This window comes from Chelon labrosus (assembly GCF_963514085.1).
Source record: "Chelon labrosus genome assembly, chromosome: 13".
NCBI classification, from domain to species: Eukaryota; Metazoa; Chordata; class Actinopteri; order Mugiliformes; family Mugilidae; genus Chelon; species Chelon labrosus.
Genome location: NC_140346.1, coordinates 27,794,947 through 27,821,734, shown reverse-complemented (window position 1 = coordinate 27,821,734; position 26,788 = coordinate 27,794,947). Strand labels below are relative to the sequence as shown.

The 26,788-nt window shown below is 41.6% G+C and overlaps 4 protein-coding genes across 5 annotated transcripts; all 4 read right to left on the bottom strand.

Moving 5' to 3' along the window:
* Nucleotides 1-71: 71 nt before the first annotated feature.
* Nucleotides 72-9,256, bottom strand: ints4 (integrator complex subunit 4). Of its 2 annotated transcripts, none has more exons than XM_084558321.1 (24): nucleotides 9,128-9,256; nucleotides 7,715-7,909; nucleotides 7,405-7,522; nucleotides 7,131-7,237; nucleotides 6,915-7,029; nucleotides 6,730-6,815; nucleotides 6,578-6,628; nucleotides 6,306-6,394; nucleotides 5,838-5,958; nucleotides 5,613-5,684; nucleotides 5,337-5,511; nucleotides 4,918-5,123; nucleotides 4,690-4,832; nucleotides 4,181-4,296; nucleotides 3,845-3,978; nucleotides 3,590-3,756; nucleotides 3,395-3,488; nucleotides 2,501-2,581; nucleotides 2,265-2,395; nucleotides 2,102-2,161; nucleotides 1,719-1,878; nucleotides 1,480-1,623; nucleotides 524-644; nucleotides 72-403 (listed from the first exon to the last, which is right to left on the bottom strand). In XM_084558321.1, exons 1-24 carry the CDS (start codon nucleotides 9,179-9,181, stop codon nucleotides 210-212), a joined length of 2,934 nt encoding a protein of 977 aa, XP_084414447.1. In that variant the 5' UTR covers nucleotides 9,182-9,256; the 3' UTR covers nucleotides 72-209. The 2 variants fall into 2 exon arrangements, with proteins under 2 accessions (XP_084414447.1, XP_084414448.1); XM_084558322.1 differs by having other exon boundaries at nucleotides 7,405-7,519.
* A 1,098-nt stretch (nucleotides 9,257-10,354) lies between these two features.
* On the bottom strand, nucleotides 10,355-13,470 carry LOC311498008 (uncharacterized protein). Its single transcript, XM_084558440.1, has 3 exons — nucleotides 13,253-13,470; nucleotides 11,148-11,616; nucleotides 10,355-10,987 (listed from the first exon to the last, which is right to left on the bottom strand). The coding sequence occupies exons 1-3, from the start codon at nucleotides 13,296-13,298 to the stop codon at nucleotides 10,645-10,647; spliced, it is 858 nt and encodes a 285-aa protein (XP_084414566.1). The 5' UTR covers nucleotides 13,299-13,470; the 3' UTR covers nucleotides 10,355-10,644.
* Nucleotides 13,471-16,027: 2,557 nt separating this feature from the next.
* Nucleotides 16,028-20,708, bottom strand: kctd14 (potassium channel tetramerization domain containing 14). The gene is made up of 4 exons (XM_084559550.1): nucleotides 20,505-20,708; nucleotides 18,528-18,752; nucleotides 18,300-18,434; nucleotides 16,028-17,013 (listed from the first exon to the last, which is right to left on the bottom strand). The coding sequence occupies exons 1-4, from the start codon at nucleotides 20,556-20,558 to the stop codon at nucleotides 16,702-16,704; spliced, it is 726 nt and encodes a 241-aa protein (XP_084415676.1). The 5' UTR covers nucleotides 20,559-20,708; the 3' UTR covers nucleotides 16,028-16,701.
* A 781-nt stretch (nucleotides 20,709-21,489) lies between these two features.
* rps3 (ribosomal protein S3) lies at nucleotides 21,490-26,383 on the bottom strand. The gene is made up of 7 exons (XM_084558320.1): nucleotides 26,307-26,383; nucleotides 25,258-25,388; nucleotides 24,381-24,474; nucleotides 23,682-23,776; nucleotides 22,703-22,890; nucleotides 22,408-22,611; nucleotides 21,490-21,567 (listed from the first exon to the last, which is right to left on the bottom strand). Exons 1-6 carry the CDS (start codon nucleotides 26,334-26,336, stop codon nucleotides 22,412-22,414), a joined length of 738 nt encoding a protein of 245 aa, XP_084414446.1. The 5' UTR covers nucleotides 26,337-26,383; the 3' UTR covers nucleotides 21,490-21,567; nucleotides 22,408-22,411.
* Nucleotides 26,384-26,788: the final 405 nt, after the last annotated feature.

Genomic DNA, 26,788 nt, shown 5'->3' with positions numbered 1-26,788 from the left:
ATGTGGTTGTCTTTATAACAAACCACTGTAAAATACAAAAAGCCAAACAAGTACCACAAGTAACAAAAATCTCTCCTGCTTCCTACAACATAAATTATGTTTGTCATTTTAATGTGAAGATACGTGGTTTCACTTTTTTCTGTACAGTTATTATTGTGAATGTGAAAGCTGAAAAGAGTTCCAGTCTCTGTCCTTGTGTTCCAGCCTCTTCAGCGGCGGGCGGGTTTGGGCATGATGTAGACTTTGACAGGTTTGCTGAACTGAATCGTTCCCTCGACAGCGGCCTCTGGCGGCAGGAGGGTGTCCATGCTGTCGCTCCATCCCAGCCTGGAAGCCGAGGAGGGGGAGGATGAGGAGGAGGAGCTGTAGGCCAGCAGGAGGCGCACCTCGATCTGAGACGGCTCTGAGAGGAAGGGGAGACACGGTCAGAGAGGATGAGGGGACGTTCAGGATCTAAATACAGCGTCCACTATTTGATCTTTTTAGCTTTGGGACGGGTAAAAGTGTTGGTTATTACACTGACCTGTCCATGCCCAGTGTGACAGGTAAACTTGTGTGATGAGTCGGTGTCTGTGAGGTCCAGGCTTCCTGAAGTCTCCAGGTTTAGGATGGATCACGTGACTCTGGCCGTCTGGATACAGAACCTGCAGAGAACAGTTTAACTTTAGAGCTAGAGGACTTCATCATCAACCTGCTGGTGCTACAGCTCAGGGTTTTCAGGTCTAATTCCAAACTGTTCCTCATCAGATCAGCTGGTTCTCCTTCTTCTGTTACATATGACTGTGTATATAATGGACACAAGAGCTAGGAATGGAAGTTTCTGACAGTCTAACGCGCCATGTTCTGGGCTGGAGCTCATACAATTTAGAGTATTACACACAAAGAGTTCATTTTTAAAAAACATATCTAGTGATTCTATATCCTAACAGTTGAGAATCTGGAAAGATTTTTCTGTAATTTTGTCTGTGGTCTTAGGTTTTTAACTAATAATGGACCCTTCACACGTTAATAAGTCACAGACATATCATCCTTCACTTCTCTTCTGGCTGCTCAACCTCATATCCTATTTTTTTGGAAATCATAAAAAGCTCTTTCTATCTCTGTGGCTCCGGGATGTTCAGACCTACCTGAACATTGTCTTTTATAAATGATTTCAGTTCCTTTTCAACGCTGCCTGCTGAATAATTATATGTGGAGGGTAGTATTTTTATTTTATTGTATTATTTTAAATGTATTTATTTACGTAATTTAAATAAACAACATAATTTGTTTGCACTTTTTTATTTATTATTTCTTTTAATCGTACGTTTGTAGCGCAGGGGGGTTGAAATTTATATTTATATTGTTTGTATTGCAATAAAACACCTTAATTTCACCACACGGATCAATAAAGTCTTATCTTTAAAATAGTAATAAAAAACATTAATGGTCTATACTGGACCGCAGCCCACAGCACTAAATGTCAGACGAGGAACTGACCTGGACTTTAACAGTGTTTTGAGGATCCTGAACGTGCTCCAGTGTGGCGTCGATGTCTAGCGCCACCACCAGGCCAGACGTGAACCTCAGCGGGTTGTCGGACTCCCCCGTCGGCTCTATGATGGTGGCGGTGGCTCGATGGATCTGTTAACCGAAAGGTAAACGGACACAAAATAAGCTTCATCAAACCGTGTGAATCCACACTAGGATGCATCTGTGCAGGGACTTTGTCACTGAACCTGTTCAGGCAGTCTGAGCTGCAACAGGCCGCTCTGTCTGAGGGTCGTCTGGAGGATCTTCACCAGCTCCACTGGCTTACAAGACGACAGGCGGGGCATCAGCTCCAAGAGTTTATCCACAAAACCGTCCTGGAGGTGGGGCAGCTCGGTCAGAAACGACCTGAGGGAAGCAAGAAAGAGACGTTGACAGTTAGCCTGGTCTAAGTTTACTCTGAAACAGGTCCACTCTGCAAACTAGTCTTTAAATCACATACAAAGAAAAGAACAGGACAGAACAAGCTGAGCCTTTTTTAACATTACGAGTACAAATAAATGTCCCTTGCAAGGCATGAGAAGACACAGAAACCAATTCTGAATAGTTTAAGAAGAAATAAAGATGTTACCTCTGAAAGGACTCAATGTCCTGCAAAAACTTCTCACAGCTGCTGATGAGTGGCTCCAACCTGTGGAGAGATGACGGTCTCAGAAACATCTGTACAGAGTGGTTGCTGGGTGGATACAGATGTGCTCGTGTGTGTGTGTGTGTGTGTGTGTGAGCGTACTGACCCTTGTCTGGTGCGAGCCGTCAGGATGAGCTGCAGAGCTTTGGCCTGGAGGCGGACGTGATGTATGGAGGCCACCTGTCTGCTCTCCAGACCGCTGTACAGAAACTCCAGCTTGTAGGTTTCCTCTAAGATCTATAGACACAACATGCAAACATCACCTGACACAATCTCACCGGTGTTTTAAGGCTTTAAAATGTGTGTGAGTGTGTGTGTGAGTGTGTGAGTGAGTGCGCTGACCTGCTGGGCGGCTGCTGTGGCCGTGACGTTTTGTTTGAGGCAGAGAGGAACCGCCATGCTCCACAGCTTCTCCTGCAGAGCCTGAAGAAACAAGACGGAGAAAAAACTCTTTAACTCCTCAAACCTGACACCACTATTCTGCTTCCCCAACCCTGAGAAACAATATATTAACTATAATAATGACTCTTGTCTTATTTTATATTTGACACATGGGCCATTTATACAATTTACTGCAATTACGGCAATTTATTTGGAACATTTCAAACATTTCTTTTAGTTTGCTTGTATGTTTTCCTAAACAGGATCCTTTATATGACCTTTTTATTTTGTCCCGTGGTAGGAATAAACTGTTTTTGCCATTGCCGAGGCAAAGATTGACTCAAAAACAAATGTTTGTGTCTCTGTATTTCTTCTCTGACTTGGTAAATATACATTATATAGGTTATGATAGTCATTTAATTGTGTCTGTGAAAACTGAGGATCGCAAAAGACAATAATTACCAAGTGAATCTCTACAAAAATCACACAAATATCTACAAATTCTGTTAATATGGAATGAAATAAGGCATATTTATAGTTAGAAGACATCTTAAATAATCTGCTTAATTAGAAGGAAAAATAAAATGGCAATTGTGGAAGACATCATGCAGATTCACAACTTTTTAACATGATTTTACAATCGGATAATGTATAAATTAAGTAATTACAAGTTGCTTTAATAAAGTAAATATTCATATTGAAATATCAGGAACAATATCAATAATATTTGTACTATAACGTTTTTAAAATTTGCAAAGAAAAACATAAAAAAGTCAACTAATTTTAGAAATGGATGCAACAACAATTAAAAACACACACACACACACACACACACACACACACACACACTCGTACCTTCATGAGCAGCAGCTGGCAGCGCAGGTATGTCGCACAGAAATCAGCAGCTCCAGCGAGCTCCGTCTGCAGCTCCCCAAGCCGCTGGAGGTCTCTGACAAACAGACAGAAGTTAATTCACCATCTAGTCAGGAAGTCTCAAATCACACGTGATGGAAACATAGAACACCGCTTCTTCTGATCATGAGCGTTTACCGTATGGTGAAGTCCAGCAGGTCCTGGGCTCCAGGCGCCTCCAGGTTCTGGATGGTGCTGACTCTGTTGAGACTCTGCTGGAGGAAGAGCTGGGCCGATTCCACAGAACCCGTACCACAGCCCGAGTCCGCCGAGTCCAGGCCGTAAATCTGCTTTCTGCCCGGCAACTAAAACAGAAGGGACAGAGTTAGGTCTGAAATGTGGAACGAGGATTTTAGCTTGTTGTGGCTTTGTTTTTTTAATTTCAGTTCTTACTCTCAGTGGCGGTACGAGGTGTGACAGACTGTCCCTCAGGTAGGCGTAGTGTCTGAAGGTGTGGTCGGAGAACAGCGCCGGCATGGTGGGACACGACGTGGCAGCGTTGAACACCAGCACCAGAACGGCGATGTCTGAGATCAGCAACCGGAGTCAAGAAAGAAAAAAGCTTTGTGCACATAAATAAAATCACGTCAGTGTTTGAGGTCACTCTGCTGTTAATTTATATTATGTTTGTTCCACAAAGCCAGATAGTGACACATGGCAGAAGGAAATGCTAGTTTCCTTGTGTACATCTACAACTGTAAATCAAAATACATGACATGTGAAGGATACAGGCTGGGTCGTCCATGTCTGGCTCCGGCGTGTCAAAATACGGATGTGTGCTGAGCAGTTCAGGAACCAGCGGCAACACCAGCGTCGGGTGGCGGGAGCCCAGAAACTTCAGACATCTGGAGGAAAATAAAAGTAGTTCATTTATGGCTTTAAGCCTTTTAACAGAAAGTTAAAAGCAATTAATTGAGTGTTTGTATGACTATTTGTTTATTGGGGAGAGAAAACAGGACCAAAACGGATTCCTCCAACTACAGGTGACCATCTGGTCGTTAACAAACATTAGTCATGTGAGTTTCAGGTGGACTCCAACTCTCCACCAGGCCTTTAGAACTGAAGACTTGGATGAAACATCTTCAAGAAGCTCTACAAGTCCAGTTTCCTTTATTTCAAGTCTTCCTAGAGTGTCCACCAGTAAATGTTGTGATTCTAGACAGATTCAAACTAATTATGTGATGGTCTCATTGATTAAAAAGTATTGGGACAAGCAGACAATCTTAGCCGAGTCTTACTTCCAGACAGAGTTGCGGTCGGTGGGATACTTGTTGAGGTTCTTCAGCAGGTCCAGCAGAGCCAACTGGATGCACTCTTTAGTGGAGACGTTGGTGTAGCAGAGTAACTCGTGGAGAGCTTCTCTGATGTCACGAGACGAGTCCTGGACACAGAGACGGTGACTTCACCAGTGCACATTTCAGGGATCGTTTGGGATTACAGACGGATTATTCGCCCGCTGTGTGTACCTCTAACACGGCCAGCACGGTGTCCAGCTGGTCCTCTCGGAGCGTTATGTGGGTGGAGATTTCTCTCAGCACGTGGATGGACTGCAGCCTCACTTCCTCGATCTCGTCGTTGAACATGTCCACCAGGAAGTCCAGACACTTCTCGGCGAAGCTCGCAGACGAGCGGGCCAGCTGGCAGAGAGCCTCCACCGCCGCAATACGGACCTCTGAGAAACATTTGAGACGGAGAAGACAAAGGTCAGAGAAGAAGTTCATCCCGAATAGAAGCGAGGGGAAGGAGGAGTTTCTAAAGCTGTAAACTAAAACACAGAATTCAAAGAGTAAATTTTGCATCAAAACTAAGTCCTGTGGTCTCATGATAGATGCCGTCCTAACTGATTACAACAAAGGTGTATCCTGAGGCTGTGTAGGCTCCATACCAAACATTTCATCCTCCAGGCCGTGAACAAAGGCACCGCAGGCCCCTGAGGCGATGAGGTTGACAGTGTTGGTGTCCAGTTTCTCCTTCGGGGCATCGTCAGCCCACTTCCTGCCAGACGAGAACTCTCCAGAAGCAAAGAGCTCCTTGGCCCGTTCGTGGGCTGTCCGCTTCCTCTGAGAGAAACAACATGCAGATAAGGTGAGTGCAGTTACGCTCATCGACATTAAAATAAGTTCTTATTTTAATATCCTGTGAACAAACTGAATTCACTCACTCTGAGATCAGACATCAGCTTCTTATCCAACGTTTGCTCCAGGAAGTGAGGACTGACCTGCAGCATCGAACCCTGAGAGGAAAGAGTTTTCAGCTGGTTTTCATGATTCTGTTACAGTGACAGACAACGTTCACCGTGGCTTTATTCAGACTGGGTGAGGAGGAAAGCTTCTGGACTCTTGATTAAACACGGTGTAGTTATATCTGTCTGATCCAGTTTCCTCACCAGGGTTTTTGCGGCTTGCACCCGGACCATCCAGGAGCCATCGCTGACCATGTGACTGATCTTCCCAAACGCATCGTCGACCAGTCGGATCTCCTCGTTGGATGACGGGATGGGCACGATGCTGAAAGGACAGAGAGAGTCAGGTCTACAAACTGCTAGTAAACAGCTAGAATGAAACTGAACGACGTGACCTAATTAGCGCTAGAACACTAACGTTATAATTAGTACCACCATCACTAACGTTGTGTATTTCACCAGATAAAAAAATACTTCTCATCAAAATATACTGAAGTACAACAATACATGATAAACTGAAGTATGAGTCTGGTAACACCCCATGTGGATTTCATTATGTGGTATGTTTCAACCAATTCAGAGAAAAAAATATAGCTCTGCACACAGATGAATAGTCCTCCAGCCAATCAAAGCCATCACAGCTGGTCTGGCTTCCAGGCTCGGTCTTCTCACCTTTCTGGGTAAAGCTGGCTGAGCACCCAGACCATCTGCACCGCTGCAGACCGGACCTGCTCATAATCATCTGACAGCAACCTGCAGGCCTGAAAAACACACACATGCACGATCATGACAACATAACAGCACTTTCCTCAAGGCAGAGGCTTTGCTGTTATTGTCGTTATTATTAGTCTTTCACACAGATTTCTGTCTTGCAGGAAAGTTGACCCCTCTGAAGAAGTTTAGTTTATTCAAGGATGTCTATTATTTTAACAGTAAACTTGTACCTGCTCATAAATGATCTGGTGGATCTTCATTCCTCTCTCATGCAGCTGCAGCTGGAAAACAAACAGCAGTAGAATAGAATGAGGTGAAATCACTGAAGTATGACTGAGGAGGGAGGGATTTCTCTCTGCTGGGGCGTTTTGCCGTATCGTACCATGGCTTTGATGGCTGCAGTGCGAACTCTGGGGTCCTGATCTCCAAAGTAGTCACTGATGATACTCTGGACGTCCCTCACTCCTCCTGGAGCAAAATGTAAAAATGACACAACAACATGAAACCAACTCAAGAAACAATCATTAACCTCGAATGGTTTTTACGGGACAGATTTATTTTGCAGACCTAATGATGTGCCCAGTCCCTCGTTATCTTTTGTCAGAGGAGCGTCCACCATGCCGAGACACCCCAGGAGCTGCAGACATTTGTTCCTCACGCCGAAAGACGTATCAGACAGGTGCTACAGCACAGAAAGAGAAGAAGAAACAGTGAAGGGTTTTGATGTTTTGTGCAGAACGCCCTGTTAAGTTTGTATTCATCGAATAATCACTAATGTCTCACCTTGCAGGCCACCTCTACGAGCCTCAGCCGGGCTGTGGGACTCTCAGGTAGTTGGGTACCAATGACCAGCAGCGTGTCCAGAAGCTGAGCCAGAACCTGATGGGACTCTGTCGACACAGAAAAACAGAATTAAATGAACACGGAGCCTTTGATATAAAAGTAGAGTATTTTAAAGAGAATATTTTCTCAATTGCAAACAAATAATTTAAGAACCAAAGATTTAATATGCATAAATAAGTGGTGAAATAAATCAGACAGTGTGCGAGTGTCTTACTCTCATTGTTGAGTGTGTTTATGGCGTCGTCAACGATGCAGTCGGGGCTGAAACCCTGCGTTTTGGACAGCAGACCCAGCAGAGAGGCAATCTTCAGCCTTACTGAGTTATCTGTCTCCTGTCAGAGGACAACATCATCATCATCATCACCAATAACATCAGGATCAAATTAATATAATTTATAGAAACAAATGTGCACAGAACACGAGGTCTGAAAATAAAATAAAGCCTGTGTTCCTTTACTCTCTGCAGAGATCCTATATTTAAAAACCTCTCAACCAAGTACTGGTTTATTCCCATCTTGCTTTACCTTGTAATAGTGCTCCAGCAGGATCCTGACCACACCCTCCACACTCTCCACCTCCACCGGCTTGCGTGCAAACTGCAGCAGGTACTGCAGTGCATCCGTGGAGTTGGTGGCCTTGCAGAGGTCAATGTGCAGAGCTGCAGACTTGCTGGGTTTGGACAGACGCAGCTTCCTGGCCGGAGCTTCCTCATGGGGAATCTGTGGGGACACAAACAGCGTCGACTGAAATCTGTTCAGGCCCAGTCCTCTCACTGCAAATGTGAAGCTATTATAGACGTGGGGTTCCTTATTTACTAAAAGTCACCATCCTAATCATTATTTGACGTCAGCCACAGGATTACTTTGTGGGAGAATAAAAGGCAACATATTTATACATCCATACAAGTTTGCTGGAAATAATCACCGCTCTACGATCATGTGTTCTTTATTTTAGTCTATTCATTTCTATTTATTATTTTAGTGAAGGGAGACTTGCAGAGTAAGAATTTCAATAGTCATCTAAACTGTTTTTACTGTGCATATAACTATAAACATCTTGCTAAAGTGCACCCCAAGCTCGTAATCTTCTCCGTAAATGTTTGGATCTTAAATATTTTGTTGTGCGATGTCTTTACTAGAATCTGAAAAGGTCAGAACAAATGTTAAATGCAAATAAGGTAAATTAATGAGGCACACTGACAGTAGCAGCTTGGGAAAGAGTCATAATTAGATTTGATGCACACTCACTTGCCAAAACATTAGGTACACTAGTGAATTCATTCTAATGTGACAGTCGGGCACTAAATCCTCCTTCATGACTGTTCTAATGTTCAGTTCTGATGTAGTTTGTGTTGCTGTTAAACTGGACTGATCTGAGGAGATGATAAATATTAATGAACCAGCCACAAACCACAAGCTCCACAATGAAAACACATTTTAATCTACAGCTCTCTCTGTTATTATTATTTATTTATAGTTATTTGAAACTAATGCTGAATACCAGAACTTTCACGGTGATTTAGTGCAGGGCTGTTATATCAGAATACATTCACTAGTGTACCTAATAAACTGGCAAGTGAGTTTGTCAACACAAACAGTTACTTTCTTCCACCTCGGAGTTAGCTAACGATGACAACGGCTAACATAAACACTGTCAGTTAGTCATCTCTCAGACGTTCAGGTCATTTTAGTCACATGTGGACACAACTACATTTTTAACTGCCATTAAATATTAACTTTTATTCTGTATACCGTGAGGTCAGAAAAGATCTGCGTTGTGTTGTGACAGTGAGCAGCTAGTTGCTAGCGGCTAGCTGCTGCTGCTGCCGTTGTTGTTACGTTAGCTAGCCACTTAGCATTAGCTAACAAGCTAACTAGAGTTTCGTCTTGGCTCATGATGAGTTGTCTGACAGAGAAAAGACAGTTTCATGTGCTCACCTGTACAACTCTGGAGAACTCCTCATAAACTCGCTTTTTCAAATGTGCTGCCATGTTCAGGGAACGAGACAGCTAGCTTAGAGTTCAGCTGCAACACCTACATACAATTGTCCCTACACGCTTTCCGTAGCTACGGGTAGCAAAAGAAAACGCGTTTTGTAAAACAACTTTTATAAACTACGACTAAAGAAAACGTAAAATTACTATAAACTATATGGACATAAACTACATTTTTTTTTTTTATAAATGTTACAAATAGAAAAGTACTTTATCTTGATAATTTATGTAATAAAATATGATATATATGTTTATATATTTACATACATAAATACTTAAAAAATACATAAGAAAGAGAAAGAAAAAAGAAAGAAAAAGAAATTCATAGAAAATATATTTAAGTTCATATATTTTATAGTAATTTTTTATTTTATATATATATATATATATATATATATATATTAAATACAAACATTTAAATTAATTAATTAAAAAAATAATAATAAGTACAAGTAAAGTAAAATAAGTACATAAAAAACGTTAATATTTCCACAGTTCCGTTTGTCTAAAAAATTTCTACCACAGGTTCCCAAAGTCCATGGCGATATATTAATGCTTTAAGCATTTAAAACTACGAGTCTACTTATTAAGTGACCATTTTTCTCAGCTGTCCATATTAAATTCTTTGTTAATTTGAGAATGATTAGGAACTAAATAACGTGCTATCTTTAAAGATAGATTTTGCAGGTAATATTAAAAACACCACTTTAGAGAAAACAGACAATTCATAACCCACAACATTTCCGGGTAATCTTTTTCTTTTAACCCGTTATTTTTACAGAGTCAAAGTGAAAAGTGAGATTTATTTTCCTTGAGTCATCATTTACAGTTTTAGTTAGTTCACTCTGATAACATGAGCAATTCTACAACTCATTTTACTTCCATTTCATGTTTGTAGCTACGTCTTAGAGGAACAGCTGCTGTTTGCTGCATATGTAATTGTTAGTACAGAAGAAAAATTGAGTTGGCACAATATGCTGATGGCATCTTAATAATCTTTTTTTATATATAAATAAGGCACAAAAGAGAAGAAGTTGTTCAATGTTACCATCCACGTTTTATTTTTTCCTTTCCTCTTGTGTGTCTTTGCGTTGAGCTTTCTCAGTAACAACTACTTCCATGTTCAATCAAAACCACTTGAAAACATTTTTTGTCTGGTAAACCCTGTGACCAAACTCTTGCAACCACAAAGAAAATACTTTGTGGTTCATTTCACTCGTCTCTCAAGTTTGTTTGGAGATTTGTGAAAGATTTTTATTTTTTAAGAAAAGCATCAGTGCACAATTCAGTCCACACACATCCAATCACATCTTAGTTAGCTTCATGAGCAAAATGTGAGGCTCTGACATCTGTAATATTTCGACAGCATCTGTAAATCCATGAGGATGTTGAGGGTTTGAAAGCAGGACCACGGAACTAAAAGCCCAAACCAACACGGGAACAGGGACAGGGACAAACAGTCACTTCATTATCTCCAGCTCGATAGAAGCTGCAGACTTCTTGGCCCTCCTGCGGTCTAATCTCCACGTGAAGAGTCCCACAATGATCACCATGACCGGCAGAGCCGCACAGAGCACGATGCGGCTGATGGGCAGCTGGGCGGGACACGTCATGGTGGCGACTGAAGGCTCTGGACTCGGGGCAGTTTGAGTGTTTTGGAACAGAAACTTAGATCTGATGTCCAGAAACGCGGCCCTGCTGTTTTCGTTTGAGTCCACCTGACATGTCCACTTCCTGTTGTCGTCTTCCTCCTGAAGTGTCATGACCACAGTGATGTTGCAGCGAGTGTCTAGCATCGTGATTCTGCAGAGAAACATCAACCGGCTGTCATTCATCATTCAGCTTTAGTGTTTTCTAGTTTTTGTGTTTAGCTGGTTTTAAATAGTCAGAGATATAATCACAAAAGAAAAAACAGAAAAAAGCACAGAGCAAGCAGAATGTTTTTATTCGTTCCTATGAGTACCTGCTGCTGTTCAACAGCTTGGCGCCATCCTCGGTCAGCCAGTGCAAGGTGAAGCCACTAGAGTACGACCTGCAGCTCCCAGCATCAAAGTACGTGAACAGGACGCAGCTCAGGATGAGGTTTCCCCCGGGCTGCAGGTCAGTGATGGTGGAATGTGAAGTGATGGCGAGGAGGGAGAGGTAAACATCAGTGATGGGGTCCTCTTTGTCCAGGCAGACGTAGGAGCCAGCGTCGCTGACCTTGAGCTCCATGATGCTGAGGGAGCAGTTGGAGGTGACGGACAGACGACTGGATTTGTCCGACTCTACGTTCACCTGCCCCCCGTTGACCGCCTGGATGTAGCGGCCTCCTCTGTAGAAGGTCCAGGAGATGGAGGAGCAGCCTGAGGAATTCTGTTTGGTGCACGGCAGGATCGCCTCACCTCCAAGGCTGCTGTACACAAACGCTGAATCCTTTCCACACGTCACCCCTGGAAAACAGATTTCAACAAATTTAAATAAATAACACAGAAACTGTTGGGCCTACAAACGGGCCACAAGGGTTTAATCTGACCCACGTCATGAATTTGCAAAGTGAAAAAGTGACGTAAATAAGATTTAAAGTGCAGTTTTTCAATAAAAGTAAATGACATTTCTAATTTGCCCACTGTTTTAGCAAAAGTTCGACACAGAACACAACACCTGGAACTAAACAGCAGACAAATTCAAGTTTTTATTGAACTTTTCAAAGGCTTGGTACGTGACAAACTTAACATCTGTTTCTCCACACAGAACAGGCAGCGTACAGTTAAGTCATTCTGACGACAGATCAACGTATTTTTGTCGTGTGAACATGAACCCGTGCATCCACACATGCATACCTGTCCCCCCGTCATCATTTAATCTACTGAGCATACATTCATAGGATTCTGTTTCAGTCATCGCACAGACCCGTTCATTTGTTTTTCTTAAGAAATTTCAATTGTTCAAATGAAAAAAAAATCATAATGCTCTTGTTCTTCTTTGCTCTAAAACCTCAAACTAAAAATTTGGAGTTGTCATTATGTAGAAGTGACTGGTCCAAATAGAAACTAACTTATAACTTTAATTCAAAGCAGCATTTGTGGCTTGAGTCGTTCAATCAAATATCATAACTTTACTCAAACGTTTCGTGTCTTTTTTAGAAACCTAAAGAGGAAATAATCAAAAGTATTCCTGGTTTGATGTCAAAGATTATTAAGATTGAGTCACGTCTTTGTCCAAGCCACAGGAGCTGACAGGTGGAGAGTTTAGGTTTTAGTTTATTTCAGTACGGTGTGATGAAACTCTAATTTAGTGGCTCACTTTAAGAGTCGCTTCAGTTTTTTTTAAATAAAAAACACTGGATCATGTTCATGTTAGTAGAGGATACTTCTCTCTTTTTCTTTTTCAAATAGAAAATCATCCTGAAGCTCTTGACAACAATCAGCCGTGTAGTTTGATGCATTTGCGGCGACAGATTTAAGTAAGATTCACCTTAAACACGACAAAAGAAGATGGAGAAAAACTAAAAATATGTAAGCTAGTAATGCTGTTTAATGCTGCTTCACTTTAAAATATTTCATGTTTTCCTCTTTTGTCTCAGGTACAGTTGAACTTTTCCGTAGAAAAACAAACTAAATAAAAAAAATTTCAGATTTAGATTCTGAGTCTTGAAGCTAAACCTCCTTGGAGCCTCTCATCACATGTTTCAGACGTTAGGACCTCCACAGAATGATTTGATATATTTATATTTGTATATTTATATAGAGAATGTTTAGAGAAAACTAGAACTGATTTGTGATGTGTAAAGATAAGATGATGAATTAACAAGCTTCAACAGAAAAACGCTGTATATATATGTATATATATATATATACATATATATTGAGGCAGAACAAGTCATTTTAATCTTAATAATCTGTTCAATTGAGTATTTTCCTTTTCTGGAATTCTTCTTTCAAGCCTCTAGATCAAGGTATGAGGAAAATAACATTTGCAGAAGTGACACAGTAGAATAACATCTGACAACAGAACAGCTGAGAACATGCCTACAAGACTGTGGTCAAATAAAAAGAACCAAAACGAACTGAAGTGAATGGACCGTACCCGTCAGAAGCAGACCGCTGAGCAGCAGGATTTTTGTGCTCTTCATGTTTGTGATTGCACCACCGACGCAGCTCTGTTTGCGTCTCTGCCGCTGCTCTCGCTACCCAACTACCCTTTTTCATTTCCTGTGTTATATCGAAGAGCACAGGACGTTCATGTCAGCCTTCAGCTTTAGCGCCGTCAGGGATGGAGATATTCAACAAAACTCATTAAGGATTCACCAACTAGTGACTGTGGCACAGTGGGTTTACATTATTAGATGATGCACACGGTGATTAATGCAACAGCACTGAATTCATCTGCAAATACTTTTGTCATCAGCGCACAAGTTTTACTTTTTACACATTAAAGCTCATTCTTGTCCACAGAAAAAACAATAGGTTTCTGCAGAGCTTTCAGCCACATGGAAGCTCTAAGTGAAGCCATCACTGTCTGTTATCAAATCATCTGATTCAATGTCTGCTCAACAATAAACTTTATTTAACTTGATTTATTTATGTGGAAAAGTTTTGATTTCATTCTGCAGGATATGCTGACATATGTAATAAAAGGATTTCCTAACTGCACTTTGGTCTTTAATAAAATGATTTTCTAATGCTTTAAGTCTTTCCCACTGCTTTTGGTTGAACAAAATCATTTTTTTGCAACTCACCAATCTTGGTTTTTATTGTGATGCAGTCCAAGGTGTGAAATGCAACCGTGTGCAGTTTTTCTCTTTCAGGGGGGTTTCACGAGGAAGTGAGATTGTGTCACAGTGTACTGCAGATATTACCCGTTTCATTTCCCAGAACAAGTGAAAGGTGCTTGATTTGGCCTAGATGACTTTCATCCTCAAACTGGCAGCTCTGCTGAAGTTTTAAAACATTCAAGAGAGAGCATCCTCCAAAAAAACGTCTGTTTTGTGAGGCTGCGTGGAAGCACAGATATCAGCCAGTGTCCTGACACAAAGGTTTCCATCTCCCACCTGCTGAATAAATCCTAAACTGAGTCAATCCCAACAGACAAACAATCTGTGTTCAAATGTCCAACGTTACAGCAGAAACAAGCGCAGTTCACAGCCTCTGCAGCTAATTTATTCGTTCATGACAAACACGCAGGGAGAATTCTTCTGTTTAAACTCCATCAAGGCTTGGTGGGCGTCCTCCTGTCCTCGCGGGTTGCTAGTTGTCTTTAGCCTCAGCTCCACTCACGCTTCACCTCTCGCTCACGGCAGATTTTAAAATATTTTTGCAGGAAAATCTTAAAAATAGCAAATAAACATTTACCAGATACTGTAGAAATGCATGCGTCTTTGTACATTTTATAAATATATTTTATACATAGCATCCTCTCTAAATAAAGTGTCTATCTATCTATCTATCTATCTATCTATCTATCTATCTATCTATCTATCCATGCGATTGTGTGCTACTACTGTATAGTATGTTAACAGATGTGTGTTTCTCCCTTTCCCTCCCCCGTCTGTGAAGGTTCTCAGTCATCCAGGTCATGGTATATCCAACAAAGGTTAAAATGCAGCTCTAACGACTCTTGTCCGTCAGAGGCTCCGGTGTCAAGGTGACACAGTCCCCCCTCAACAACAGGTAAGTACCCAGGCATTAATGGAAATTAGCTGCACCAGTTTCTGGTTATTAGCGTAACAAGCAAGTTTTTCCAGGAGGAGTTCCTATTTAAACCTCAGACTTCCCATCAGTCCCCTAGAACTGAAGAAGCTACTCGGATGAGTGGTGAAACGTCTTCTCAAAAAACTCTACAAGTCCAATTGCCTTTTTTTAACCTTTGTTGGACAGGCATCAGCTACATCTTGTATCCATACGTCAGATGTATGTTTATCTCTTCTCTCTGTCTTCTGTCTCTACCTGTTCGCCCTTAGGTCTTAAACTGGCCGTAGGCTGATGGATCCTCCACACGAGCTTAAGGTTCCTCTCAAGGTTTCATCTTGTTAAAAGGGAGTTTTTCCTGCCACCGTCGCCTGCGTGCTTGGTCCGGGGGTTTCAGGACGGGTTTCAGTGAAGTAACTTTTTATTGTTTCTGACGCACTAGAAATGAAAGTGATGTGAACTCTTCACAGATCTGAACAAACACATCACAGATTTGTGTAATCGGTGACGTCTGTGCTGCAGCGTGTCAACTCACTGTACATAACAGAGCAACAGTGTTATTGCTGTTTATGACACTCGCAGGTCGACACAGGATGTGGCCTGACATGAAGCAGCGGCTCGATGCTCTGCCCAGCTCTGTGGTGAACTCTGGGGCCGTGGCCCTGCTTTCTGTCCGGATGCTTGTTCAGCGCTGGCGTTTCATGACCTTTTTATTTCTCTGAAGATGGGCGACAGATAGCTCAGTGTTTTACACAATATTTGCCTCTGAGACTGAATCCCCCCCCCCCCCCCACACACACACACACACGCCGTGGTACAACATATAACACACAACCTTGTGTTTCTCAGCAGCCTGTTTTATATTCTGTAGCTGAGGCTGAGACTAAAGACGTCTTCTTAAAAGTCTGGATTATTGGAAAAGGGAATTAAAAGGATGATGACTTTGATTTTAAGTTAGAGTGAAGGTATTTGTTGTTTAATAGCAAGGAAAATGATCCTGGTGTTTTGGCCTCCGGCATAAATGTTTAAACAAATTAACAGCCAGATTACATAAAATTAAATAAACTTGTTAAAATAAGGGCACCAAATGAGCAGAAATTGTGAGATCTCTGATCACTCCCCCAAGATTTATTTATTCATTTACTTATGCAGTTGTTAATTTAATTACATTTATTCTAGTTTTAAATTAAATTTCAAATTTATTTCATCATCTTCTGGTTTTATTCTCATTTTGTTCCTGTAACACATTAACGTACTCGAAGTCTTCACCCACAACACTGGACTGATTGTTACCGGCACATTTTACACACATGTAATTCATTTCATTTCATCGTGTACCCAGATTTCTCTGTCTTTATAGATTATGTGTGGTTTGCTGAGTGCCTGTACATCACTGCTGCAAGTTTGGGATTAAAAAACTTAATTAATCTATCTATTTCTGAGTTTAAAATGAACTGAACCATAGATCAAACAAATCAGTAGAGACGTTAAAAAGTAAAAACTAAAAGAAAAAGAAAAAGACAGTGAAAAAAAATATATATTTATATAATATAATAAACTCAGATTTCTTAGAGAAAAAAAGGATTTTGTAACTGATATTTGGTTTCTTATTAAAGTTAAAAAGAATCAGAAGAAGCATTGCTTTCAGGAAGTTTAAAGAAATAAAACATTAATCTTTAACATTTATTATATACAGATGCTTTACTGACCCCCAAACCTAAAATCCTTTCTTTTCTTTTTTTTTTTTTAAATGGTGAGGTTAAAGATGCAAAACCAACATTTAATCCAGCATTATTTCTGAAACGTAACAGTTCCTAGTTTTGTTCTGAACCAAAGCAGCCGCGCCCGTCACCACCAGGTGAAGGTGAGTTTGTAGAAGTAGTCGTAGCTCCTGGACAGGAAGTTCTTCCCGGTGTGGTGAGGATGGATGCTGACCCTGTAGCCCTGACTCTCAATGTCCATCTTCACGCAGTCCAGCAGGTCTTTCACCGACGGCACGGCGCTCCAGGGCCCGAACGTCACCACAGACTCCTTGTCCGCCTCCAGGCTGTCGATGGCGTTGTCGTAGAAACCCAGGTCCTCCTCCGTCCGCAGAACACAGATCAGGATGTTGGAGTGGCGAGCGGCGATGGCCTCGGCTCTGGCGATGCGAATCAGCACCTGGAGTTACAGAAGACATGAGTCTGAGCTGGAGTCGATGGGACAGGGGTCAAATTATACCGTCTGTCTCTGAACTACACTGTAGAAACACCGTCTATGTTTCCATGGACACTATCTGATCAGATACTTCTAATCAATCACTGTAGAAAATTAAAGTGGAGCAACAAATCTGCTGGAAATAGAACAGAAGAAGAAGAAGAAGAAGTTTTATTTCCAGAGATGACCAACATGTCTCCACGTCTCCTACGCTTGCTGTCCACATGTGTTCAGGCTTCGTTCATCTTTTCAAACAGTCTCTCTGTCTTCTGTCTCTACCTGTTCGCCCTTAGGTCTTAAACTGGCCGTAGGCTAGGTGCAGAGGGACGTGACATGTTCAAGCAGAACATGTCACGTCCCTCTGCACCCCTGGTCGATTAACACCTCAGCCGCTGTCGCATGCACTTCCTGTGAGTCCTGGAGACAAACAGCTTGTGTAGTAAGCTGCTGGTAGATAAAATGTGAACACGCGGCCTCACAGCGAGATACACGGGCTCTAAAAGCACCGGAACAAGTCGTCCACACAGCGCGGCAACCTCTCAAGAGCCAAAAAACAATACAGCAGCCAACTGTTTGACCTCCTGCTCTCTGGGAGGCGATACAGTTCCATAGAAACCACCGTCCAGTGTCTTAATAAACACACTCAGAGACCATAAAACCATAAAACATATCTTCCATCTGCGATGCACGAAATGCATTCATTCATTCATCTGTAATCGCTTGTCCTGTGAAGGGTCGCGGGGTTTTGGAGGGGGAGAGACAACCATTCACACTCACACCTACGGCCAATTTAGAATCACCAGTGAACCTAACCAGCATGTCTTTGGACGGTGGGAGGAAGCTGGAGTACCTGGAGAGAACCCACGCAGACACAGGGAGAACATGCAAACTACACACAGAAAGGAACCACTCGGCATCAGTGCTAACCACAAAATACAGTAAAAAGAAATCAATTAAAACTCCAATATCCAAAAAACTCAAATCAAAAATCTGAAAAATCAATGCTCTCCAATAAAAGTATGTTTTCAGGTCGTAATAAAGGCCAGGGCTCGGTCAGGAAGAGCTTTGAAAGTAATCAGGAGGCTCTAAAACCTACTGGGAGCCTGTGGAGACCTGCACAGATATCTACTGAGAATCCAGAACCGTGGAACCAGGGTTCTAATCTGAGAGTTTGAAGCTGATCAAACTTTACTCAAACAGAAAAGAGAGAAACTCAAACGGTCATGGTTTGTGGAGGGAGTGCAGCTGACCTCGATGTTTTCCTTGTAGTGAGGGACTCTGGAGAGGAACGGCTGCCGTCCCACCAGCTCTCCAAACAGCTGAGGGGTGTCCTCCAAACTTTTGACCAGAGGTTTGATGCTGTAGTGAACCGCTTCCTTATAAACCTGCACACACACACACACACACACACACACACACACAGGTTACACTGAAACATCTGCACGGCTCCTTTAAAGCTGCTTTACGCTAACTCAGACCTCCTGGATGTTCTTTGAGGGCATCTGCTCCGATCTCAGGAAGTCCAGGACGGCTCCAAAGTGCGAGCCGTCCCGGTCGATGAAGCAGCGTCCCTGTGCGTCCGTGAGCAGCTTGGGTTGTCCGCTGAACATCTCCGCCAGCTTGGAGTCGGGGTGTTTCCTGAGCGTGCTCAGAGTGGTGCTGAACAGGTGACCCCCGACATTCAGCTGCACGATGGGGGAGTGCTGCAGGAAGAGATGCAACGCTCAGCTCCAGGGTTTCACACAAAGCTGCTCAGGGTTCTTTTAGCAACAAGAATGAGAACGTCCACATTTTATTTACTGAGGACAAGAATAACTGACATTTACTGTTGTATTTAAAAAGAATTCCTAGTTTTAGATTTAACCAATTAGCGTGACAATGACAGCCAACCTGCATGATGACAGTAGATTTAAATTAATTTCGTCACGACTGTAGATTAAATAAGAGAGAAAATAAAACAGCAGGTAGGTGACCTGCAGGGCGTTGTGTAGCATGAGTCACCTCACGCCCATTTGTTCAGGTTGATAAGACCTCATAGCTCTGGTGTCCGTCACAAAGTCAGCGTCAAACCTCTGAAACAGCTGGCTGAGCATTTTAATCAGGACTGAACCATGTTCATGTGGGAAATTATGAATAATGAGATTAAAGGTTAAAAGACGGACACGGTTAACGGTTCTGACTTTTTATTCCTTTATATAAAACACATGTTTATAAGTAAATATTTATTGTGTGTTTTTTTTGCATATATATATATCAGATTGATTTAGTTTGTTGCACTTCTTTTCCTGTCTGCTCTGACCCCTTAGAATTATCTTGTGGACCATCAGAGGGCCCCAAACCATAGGTTGAACCTCAACTACCAACTGTCTATAAATATATTGAAAGTAGCTCTTCATGCATGGCTATTAGTTTAGCCAATTAATATAAATCAAGGAATTAATCATTATATTTACAGATTAAAGACAAACATAAGAAACATGTTGTGGTTATTTTGTTTTCATGTTTCTGTCAGAATAAGATCCTGTCTTAAAATCTAATAATATTTTATTCAGTTTATAAGAAGATGATCCTGATGACATTATAGAAAAATGTAATTCAACTAAATAAAATAAATAAAACATATTGAGTATTTCTATAAAGTATTTTACTCTATTTTTTACTTAAGTTTAACTCCAACATTTTATTGTGTTCTGTTTTTGTATTAGAGCAACTTCCTGTAATTATAATATTTTATTTTATTCTACTTTTATGTGCATTGATGATCCTGACAACATTTTGTTTTTAAAAAATTAAATCAACTGAATAAAATGTCCAGTCTGAGATAAATAAAATATACACATAAAAAGAGTATGCCTTAAATGTTTAAACATATTTAGTACTTCTGTAAAGTCTTTTTCTGCCTTGATGCTGCTTTTACTTCATCATCTCTCATATTGAGACTTAAATCACCCCCAAGAGGAAATTTAGGGCAAAAATACAAGTTATATTTAAATAAATAAACAATATAAAAGTAAATATATTAATGCTACAGTTTGGTCTGTGTTGTTTTCTGGTTATTGACATGTAAGGAGCTTTTTTAATTCATCTTTTAAACTGACCAGATGTAAAAACCTTCATGAGCCAAAGAAACAACTGTTCAAACACACGCAGCTAAAAGAAAACATAAATAAGAATATTTAACTCCAGAATGATTTAATCTGTTCACCTTCATCTGTAAATGTTCATAAAAGCCTCTTAGCGTCAGTTTTACCTTCAGACACTTTTTAAAACCACCTCACAAACTCTTGCAGACGCGGAAAATACCTGCAGAGAAAATGGACTCTTCATTCAAGTCAGTGCAAAAAGTTTAGTCTTTTCCATCCACCTGCTCGGTCTGCCGCGGAGCATTCTGGGAAAAGTGTTCGTTTTATCTGCAAACTATCAAACTGAACTAAACGTGGTTTTTTTTTTCTTACCGGGGGAGCGCATGACAGATGTTTTTGGGACGTTTTGTAGTCCGGCAGACTCATCTCGTCTTCAGTGCTGATCCAGGTGAGAGTCGACAGGTAGGAGCCGAGGGGGCGTGGCCTAACCCGGACATGCTGCTTTAATTTAGTGCTGAGAAGATGAGTCACTCAGAGGCGACAATTCTAAATAATAAATAATGATAGATTATGATTACAGGAAATGGTTCTGAAACTATTAATTAAATAAAAATTACAGCCTTAGATACAAAAAATGTAATATGTTAAAAAAAAAAGTAAATATGTTAAGAAATATTTAGTACTTCTATATTTTATTGCATATGATTATCTCCATCAATTGCAAGCAAAATGCCAATTAAATACTAATTAAATGATTGATCATTACATTTATACAATAAAGTTAAGAATTTAACATTAAACCTTTTTTCTTCTTGTTCTCGTTTGTTAGATCTGAACCCTGTAAATGTTATTACATTTATACTTATGATTATGGAAATAAGATGACACTGACTTTAGATTTAAATAAAAATGTAAATGAACTGATCACAAATTAAATAGTTTATAACAGGTTTACTCCTAAAATAAACTTTCTACACGTCTGTTGTCAAAAACAGAGCAGAGTGAGACATCTTACTTTATTTCTCTAAAGTAGATATCACGTGACTTTACACTTCCGCCTTTCAGAGGGGATTATCTCTTATTTATGTGGTTTCAAACATATTCTTATTTGAATAAATTTAAATCTGAAGATATCTCCAAATTCTAACGGCACATTTCAGGTGCAGGTCTCATGTGTAGACGTAGAGAACATTAAACAGAAGATAGAAGATACTTAAACAACTGGATTAAATTAAATTTCACCAATTCTTATCATAAATGTGGCTGATAATTCTCCATTCGTATAAAAGAGACAGCAGGTGGCGCTGAAGTGTGATAAGTCGATGTATTTACAACAAAGTGACCACAACATGCAAAGTGTATTTTCCAGATTTTATTGTTTTTGTACACAAAAATCAAAAGGGTCTTGCATCCATCTGGTGGAACGGCTGAAAACCTGTAGAAGACAAACAAAAAGAGTTAAAATCCAGCTTCAGATGAATTTAATTCTGATCAGCAAAACTGGTTTTAACAGAATTTAAATAACTTTATATTCAAGCTTCTGGTGAGAGACAAACATGTTTGGGTTCTTTTGCAAACAGCACCATCTCAGTATTCTGCCTAAAAAGCTTCAACCCTTCTCAGACAAATGCCTCGATGTCTTCAAACGAAAGGGACTCGCCGCTCTGAGGAACTGGAGCAGAACCACAGAACGTGGATCTGAACCAGAAGCCGTCAGAACCAGACTGAGACCTGTTCCGACTCGTCATCGTTTCTTCACTGAAGGGACAACAACTGAGACTATAATTATCTTTACTGACCCCTGCTTCATTTAGAGATATTAGTTTAGAAACAAATGATTTTCATAAAACTAATGTGGTTACTGGTTCCAGATGTTTGTGGCATCTCTTCTATCTTTTTCCCCTAGTTGCTCGTCTTTCTTTTGTCCAGATATTAAATCCTACGAGCTTTCAGTCCAGACGACGCTCTCAGAGTTGGAGCTTCGGTCACATCCAGGATCTCGCAGACTAATCTTATCGTGATCTCATTTGTCGTGTGAAACCAGTCGTACAAGAACACGGCGAGATTTCTAACGAGGTATCGGAGCTTGCCAATCAAGATTCTTACTTTTAAAACCCAGTCCTGCTGTAGAGGAACATTTAGTTTTCAGGAAATCTAAACATTCCTCTAAAACTACAGATTTCATGTTATATCAACACAAGATCAACTAAGCATGAGACCATAAAAACAAATAGGTGGGAGTTCAGTCAAATCCAATGACAGACGTCTTCTTTACCCTCTTATGCGGTGGGTACAGGTGCTCCCTGGGGCATGACGGGCACCTCTGGCTTGGCCCCCTTCTGCTCAGACATGGGTGTGGTGGGCAGCGTCTCCTCCTTGGGCTCCACGATGCTGACGTGGTCGGGCAGGGGCTTCTTGGGGCCGATCTTACCGCTGGGGTCCCAGGGCAGCATGATCTTCACCTTGATGCCCAGCACACCTGAGAACAAACGCCACCATCAATATTAGCACCAAATAAAACCGTATTTAAACACGCCAATAGGCAGAGCGGTGTGTGTGTGCGTACTCACCCTGCCTCAGCAGGACGTGGCGGACTGCTGTGTCGACGTAGTAGTTGACGGGGTCTCCGCTGTGGATCATCAGGCCGTCCACAAACTTCATGGACTTGGCCCTCTGACCCCTCAGCTTACCGGACACCACCACCTCGCAGCCCTTGGCGCCGCTCTCCATGATGAACCTCAGAACACCGTAACAGGCCCTGGAAAAGAAAGCGGTGTCATGAAAATTGAAAAGTTTAAATGAGATGCAAGGGAATAAATGGAAGCTTAAAAATCCTAAAAAAGCACTTAAACTTTAAATTTCCTTTTTAATGTAGTGACGTTATAAACAAGCCACTGAAATGACTTTAATCAGGGAGCTGGTGTTTGCAGTGTTTCAACCCTTCTCAGACAAATGCCTCGATGTCTTCAAACGAAAAGTACTCGCTGCTCTGAGGAACTGGAGCAGAACCACAGAACGTGGATCTGAACCAGAAACCAGCAGAACCAGACTGAGACCTGTTCCGACTCGTCATCGTTTCTTCACTGAAGGGACAAGAACTACGGCTGGGTAAAGCTACTGATCTCCCGACTCGACAATTTTACTTGAAGGATGTTATGAAAGATCTTAACACCAACGTTGCCACTGGTTTCACAGGTCTGTGGCATTTCCGCCATCTTTTCCTTCTAGTTTCACACCTTTCATGCGTCTTTGTTTCTGTGCAGCTCCTTTGTCGTCATACTTTTTTAAATCTAATCAGCTCTCAGGCCTGATGATGCTCTCAAGAGTTCAAGATCTCCCTCACAATCTCACTGAGTACTCTAGCATATTCTACCGAGAGGACACGGAACTAGCATTAATAATTAAGACTAAAAAAGAAGGAATCATCTGGAGTTGTAGTTGTCTAAAAGATGAGGGGGAAAAAATGAAGGGAAGAAAGAGAGGAGTAGAAGAAACAGGAAGGTCTTTGGGGTAAACTACTGCAGCAGTTAACAGGATAAAATGACTTACCTACGCACAGCCAGACCTCCCAGCAGCTTGTAGCGCAGAGACTCAGCCTGAGCGATGGCACACAGACCACGGGTGGCAACTTTCTCAGCATAGAGCTAAAGGACAGAGGAGACAGTTCAGTTAAACACGGTTCATGTCGTACACGTTAAATCGGTGTGTGTGTGTGTGTGTGTGTGTGTGTGTGTGTGTGTGTGTGTGTGTTCCTAGACTGCACATTGATCTCTGCTTTCTGCTACAGCTCCCGATACTTCAACCCTTCTCAGACAAATGCCTCTGTGTCTTCACATGAAAAGGACTCCCTGGTCTGAGGAACTGGAGCAGAACCACAGAACGTGGACCTGAACCAGTTACCAGCAGAACCAGACTGAGACCTGTTCCGTCTCGTCATCGAATCATCACTGAAGGGGTTATAATCTATTCTATTAAAGAGGCCTCTGCACAGTCACAATATTCAGACTCGTGTTTAGTCTGGCGTCGTTGGGAGGCAGAGCAAATTAAAATAAAATGCATCTTAAGGGGTTTACTAAAAAACAAAGATTCACGATTTTATTGACAAGTCTTTCAACTATATTGTTCAGACTGTTCCAGTGATTTAAAAGGAAAAGTACAAAAGTTTCAGATATTTAAAGTAAAGATGGAACATTCGTTCAGTGTTCTGAAATGTGCACAACGCCATTTCTTCTTCTGTGGTTTCCTTACCTCCACGCTGCCCTCGGGGAAACCAAACCTCTTCTGGACCACAGCGGTCAGCTCTCTGATGCGACGGCCCTTCTCTCCCAGAACATTCTGGGTTCTAAGGACAGAGAGAGACGTTTAAAGTTAGACCGCGGCCCTGGACAAAAACCTCAGACGGCAAAAACTTAATCCTGCTTCAGCTGTGCTCAAACATTCAGTGGACGTCCCGTCGCGAGTATGGACAGAGCTAGATCTTAAGATTTTTTAAAAGAATATACTGCATATCTCTGTTCACCTGACGCTCCAAGCTTTCTATCATTTGATGGTAGGAACCAATGTTTTCATTCAGGTAAACGTTAAATGAACTCGCTCCCATTGGTCCTCTACACTGCATCATCCTGATCTGTTCCTGTGTGGACAGTGTTTCGTCCAATGACACCTGGTTGCGCTTAAAACTTAAAAGTTCAAAGTAAAGATACTGAAACAGCGACGCCTCTCATCATCTTCCAAAACAAATGCATCTCACTTTAGTTTGTTGAATGAATGGGTTTTGGGTGAAAATGGAAAAGCTAGTGTGTGTGCAACCTTTAAACCCTTCTCAGACAAATGCCTCGATGTCTTCAAACGAAAAGTACTCGCTGCTCTGAGGAACTGGAGCAGAACCACAGAACGTGGACCTGAACCAGAAACCGTCAGAACCAGACTGAGACCTGTTCCGACTCGTCATCGTTTCTTCACTGAAGGGACAAGAACTAAGACCCAACGGGGCCACTGACAGCTAGCTGCAATTAGGTAATGATGCTGAAACCCTGACACCTCTCGTCATCTTCCAAAACAAATTTAAACCATCTCAGTTTGGTTTGCTGAACAAATGAACGAACGACCCGGAGCGCGCATTCACCTTGTGGCCAGGATGATGATCTCAGTCCTGGTTGGAGTCACGCGCACCTCCACGCCGGAGTAGCCATCCTCGGCGAGCTCACGGGTCAAGAACTCGTTCAGCTCGGCCTTGAAGATACCGTCTGAGACGAACTGTAGAGAGACAGAGAGTGGACAGGGTCAAATTTAGCGGGACATGTACAAAGTCGCAGGAGGAATGCGTTAGAAGGTGAAGGACTTCAGTACGTATTTGATCACGCAGTCTACAACGCTCTACAAGTCTTTGTAGAATATTTTGGATTTTGAACTGAGGCTAGAAAGTCAAGGATGCTCCACTGAATGCAATGACAGAACTAATGTACATTTTACATGCATCTACATTCAGATGCACTGAGGTGGATCCTAATATTAAGTTAAGTCTGCATTTACAACACCCTAAAATCAAATGCGTGCACCTGCTTACTCAGATCAGTTAAACATGTAGTAGATTATACACGTTAACTATAATGTCACGTTTCTGGGTGAATTTAGACTCCCATTATACAAATACACCACTTGAAATACACAAATACAGACATTTGCAGACTTCGTAGGTTGTTTTTTATAATTAACTTTTTAGTTTGAGCCAAAATTCAACACATTTGTCGCCTGAAGTGGAGATGGAGTTAGCTTGTCTGAGTTAGCTTGTTCCTGCGTTTATTAGACTGTGAAGCTAACGGCACAGCTATTCTACATTAGGCAACATTAACTAATGTCAGAAGAAATTAGTTGACATTTTAGCTACGGTGTGGTAAAAACTGCCGTGTGTGGATCCGGAGAGTTTAAAATGAGAACAGGGTTAGTGCCGGTGTGTGGCTCTTCTCCGGCCCCGGTGCTAAGAGGCATGTTAGCTAGCCAAATGAGGAGGACGCGGCGCCGGCAGCATCTGGATTAATCCTCTCCGGTCTTGAGGCGGATAGGCTGAAATGACACCGGGACCAACTCGAAACGCTTATATCCCAACTAATATGACCCCATTTTTACAGAAACCCGCTGTCTATGTGAGCAAAACGGCGATAAAACTGCGCTAACCTTCCTCTTCTTGGAGATTTGCACCGCCATCTTCCAATAGGCCGTAGACAGGAAAGGACCCGCAGAAGACGCGGAAATGCTTTTATTGCAAAATGGTGACTTCCGGTGACGTGACGCTCGGGTTCGCGCCGGGGTTTGTAGTTTTTTTGTACTAAATGTCACACGCTCGGTTTCTATGGTTTCTTTACAGTAGAACTTACAGAAAACAACTAGATAAACAAAAATATCAGATTATAACGGCCAACATTACTCATTATAATCGGAAGCTAATTGTTAAATTATTATTATTACTTATTTTATTTTATTTTTAATCGTGTATTAGTAGTATTAACACGCTTTCACGTCTTGACTGACGGGTGTTTACTGCCCTCCCGTGGCAAAACTATCCACTGCCTGTCCAGGATCTAAAATAATTAATAAATACTGACGAAAAAAACCTAGGTAGAGTGGTAGACATGTTAATAATTACATCCCTGTCATTT